Below are 3,293 nucleotides of genomic sequence, written 5' to 3' on the forward strand. Positions count from 1 at the left end.
ATGTCCCGAGCCGAGGTCCGATCACACGAAGTGCTGCATAGAAATGGGTCTAAGTGAGTGGAATGTCATTGACACGTGGTTGGCAGATATCTTCAAATCTGGTGCTAAATTAATGCTGTGCGTTTCTCATATTAACAGCTATGATCGAAGCGATCAAACAATTCGACATCGAAAGAAGGGAAGGTGTGAACATGAGAATAGGTGTGCATACAGGCACCGTGCTCTGCGGAATCGTGGGTACGAAAAGATTCAAGTTCAATGTTTGGTCGAACGATGTGACATTGGCGAATAAACTTGAGAGCGGGAAACGGGAAAACCCGGTCGTGTACACTTGAGTGAGAATACCCTGAGATTTCTGGACGACCAGTACATCACAGAGGGAGAACTAGTCAATGGTGAGTAAATTAATTCGGAAGAAAAGCAAGCAGACCAAAATTGGAATTTTACGTGTCATGCGTTGTTGGAAATATCGCATAACAGCCTGGCAATGAGCAAAATATTGGAACTTGTTTATTCGTTTCAGGCGTTAAAACTTATTTCATCCGAGTCTGCAAATCGGACTTCATGAATCAATTTATCACGAACGTTACGTCACCGAAAAGTATCTCACCGTTGATGCAGTCACGTAGCCGTCTGGCGTCGTGCAATACTCAGGTTAAGCCACGCCATCATTATCTTCACATGGTCATCAACACGAGCAACTATCGGATGAAAGCCAATTCCTTGTCGAGTATCTTGGATTCAGAGAATGGCGGCGACACTATAGACGAAAAAGAGGATTCTAACAAGAGCCCGACGTCCACCGCTAGTTATGGCAAGAAGAAGTACGAAACGGAAGAAAGAAAGTACGAAACAAATCGTGGAAGTACTTGCAGAGGCAACGGACGACCGAGGAGATGATACCGCTGGAGATAGAGGAGGGGAGAAACATCGCCATGGGACGAGCGAAACCTGAAGTCCAGGCGTATGAGGAGTGCAATAATGGGTTTAGTATATGGTTCTCTTCATTTCCCTACTTGGCATAGTCTGTCGAGAGACTACTATCGTAGTCTCTCGACAGTCACGATTGACTTCGTCCGCAGTTTCCTCTTACCAATGGCGTCGAGATGGATCCGAATCCTGTACCTTCTACTCCTTTATTATCTGGTCAAGAACCGATTAGTCACGCTTCTTTCATATGTAGCAGGAAGGATTCCGGCATTAAAAGCAACAGCAAGCGAAGTAGTATACAACAGCAGGTACCGAAAATTGTGTATATATTTTGTACAGCTTCAACCGCAGAGTGAATTACTTGCCATAAACGTGTTTCATTTGCATTATTATACAATTCTGTTGCAGTTATTCCTAATAAACGGCATGGCCCAAGGCGATCTTTTAGGACACAGGGTCAGTGGCTATTATACTTCTAGTTGGACGTTAAATTCTACTCACGAGCCTTCGTCGCAAAAAACGTGTCCAAGCGCCCGGGGGCAGCCAAAATATGGCGTCGACCCCGGGGCTTATTTCTATGATTTGCATCGGATAAAGAGGGGCAACGGTGGAGGCCGGTATACATAGACAGCAGGTCTTAAAGGATAGCAACCTTTGACTTTGAGAGACCATCAGCTTGTACCACTAGGTACAAGTAACAATGCCTCTCTCTGTAGTTATCTAGGGAGAGGAGAATGTCGTGAGCGTGGAGCGTCAGGTAGCTCAGTGGTTTAGAGCAGTCGCCCGGCAAGCGAAAAACCCGGGTTCGATTCCCGGTCTAGCGACTACCGCGCCTCGATATTTTTCTCTCTTCGGAACGAAAATAAGATGCAGGTCCCGAACGCACGGCGTCCTGTCGCCACTTAGTACGCCCTCCTTCTTTCATGGTTTCCACCGATAGTAACGAATACATTCGACGCATGCTTTCATAAACTGCGAAAGCGATCCGATCTCCAATTGATTAGGTAATCGAATCGCTGGCAGAAGTGTTGCACAAGTGACGACAAAATCCATTAAGCCGGTCTTTCGTTTCTCTAAAGATATGTTCAAGACAACGTGAGCTCTCAACGTACTTCGTTAAGCCACCGCTGTCCAACATTACTCTTTTTTTCAAGAACAAGGAGATGGAGAAGGAGTATTGAGAGAATGTGCACAAAGCTAGCGAAGGTATTGGCGGCAATCCGCCTACCTTGGCTACTTCGAGGTTCAACATGTATTTTGATATTCTGATATCCGCTCTGGTCTACACGGTCATCACGATCTTTCTTTTCATATTACATAAAAATATAAGGAAAAAAACCCTCTTGAAAGAGAAAGAGCTTCATAATTTCCATTCTATTATGTCTATATATGAGAAGATATATTGATACATGGAAATATTCTTACATCTTGTAATCACATGCGGACATGGAAAAATATGTTTTTGAGAAGAACAAAGGAAAATATAATGGAGAAGATATGAAAAGAAGAGCAGAAACGAAGAGAAAAAAGAAAAAGAAGAGAAAAAATGTGAGGAGGAGGCAGAAGAACGTTTAGCCACTCTATGTTGGAGATCGCTGTGAAGTATCTGTTCTAAATCAACGAAAGCGAAGAGCTACAATTTTATGTTGGTTAATAAAAAATTATATCTTTATTATGTTAACAAATAGCGTGAACAATATCATTAAAACGCAAGATGATAGTAAACGTTACTTTATTTTGGTTTGGTATCTGTATTTGCATCATAAATTTCATCCTCTCCATCTCCTTCCTCTTCCATGTCCATGTTTGTATGTCCCAAAAATTCAAAATTCGCTATAACAGCTGCTTCTGTATCTAATATCATTGTTTCTGCTATAGAAGATGGCTGTTGCTGAAACAATAAGTCACATATAAATGTATAACAGAATCGTAATTATCGTAATGCAGCTTAATTCTCTTAATTAAGTTCGTATTGTTTTAAAAACATAAACATGTTTATTTATCTCTACCTTTTTCGGATGTCCCCCGGAGTATAAGACTTACATCGGATGATTTTTGTCTGTTCTGTGTTCCCTCATTTCCATTTAATGCTGGAGTATTAATTTCATCTGTATTATTATAATATGTCCCACCGCGCATATTTCATTTCTCGCCTTTCGTCGTGAGTCACTGCGCAGGCATGCTCCACAGGCGGAGCAGTGACTCTCATTCTTCTCGAGTCGGAATGCGTTCCGAAAATTGCAAAAAAACGGTCACAAACCTTTATGTCTGCGACCGTACAGCATCTTAAGATAAACTTAAGACAATCTTAGATAAATATAAAATCCGACTATGAATACCAGCCTCAAAACTATCAGCCCGGG

At 42.0% G+C, this 3,293-nt stretch overlaps 1 protein-coding gene and 1 long non-coding RNA gene across 2 annotated transcripts; both read left to right on the forward strand.

Annotated features, from left to right (window-relative positions):
* Positions 1–975, forward strand: LOC112589791 (uncharacterized). Its single transcript, XR_003113791.1, has 3 exons — positions 1–15; positions 139–395; positions 524–975. It is a non-coding gene; the product is annotated as an uncharacterized LOC112589791 (long non-coding RNA).
* Positions 976–1,089: 114 nt separating this feature from the next.
* LOC112589786 (uncharacterized) lies at positions 1,090–1,557 on the forward strand. Its single transcript, XM_025304335.1, has 2 exons — positions 1,090–1,238; positions 1,339–1,557. The coding sequence occupies exons 1-2, from the start codon at positions 1,107–1,109 to the stop codon at positions 1,555–1,557; spliced, it is 351 nt and encodes a 116-aa protein (XP_025160120.1). The 5' UTR covers positions 1,090–1,106.
* The last annotated feature ends 1,736 nt before the right edge of the window (positions 1,558–3,293 follow it).

This window comes from Harpegnathos saltator, unplaced genomic scaffold (assembly GCF_003227715.2).
Source record: "Harpegnathos saltator strain DR-91 unplaced genomic scaffold, Hsal_v8.6 scaffold60, whole genome shotgun sequence".
In the NCBI taxonomy this organism is placed as follows: Eukaryota; Metazoa; Arthropoda; class Insecta; order Hymenoptera; family Formicidae; genus Harpegnathos; species Harpegnathos saltator.

Coding starts and splice junctions, on each gene's coding strand:
- LOC112589786 (XM_025304335.1), top strand. CDS start 1,107: ATGGATCCGAATCCTGTACCTTCTACTCCTTTATTATCTGGTCAAGAA. Junction 1,239..1,338: donor GAAGTAGTATACAACAGCAG/GTACCGAAAATT, acceptor ATTCTGTTGCAG/TTATTCCTAATAAACGGCAT.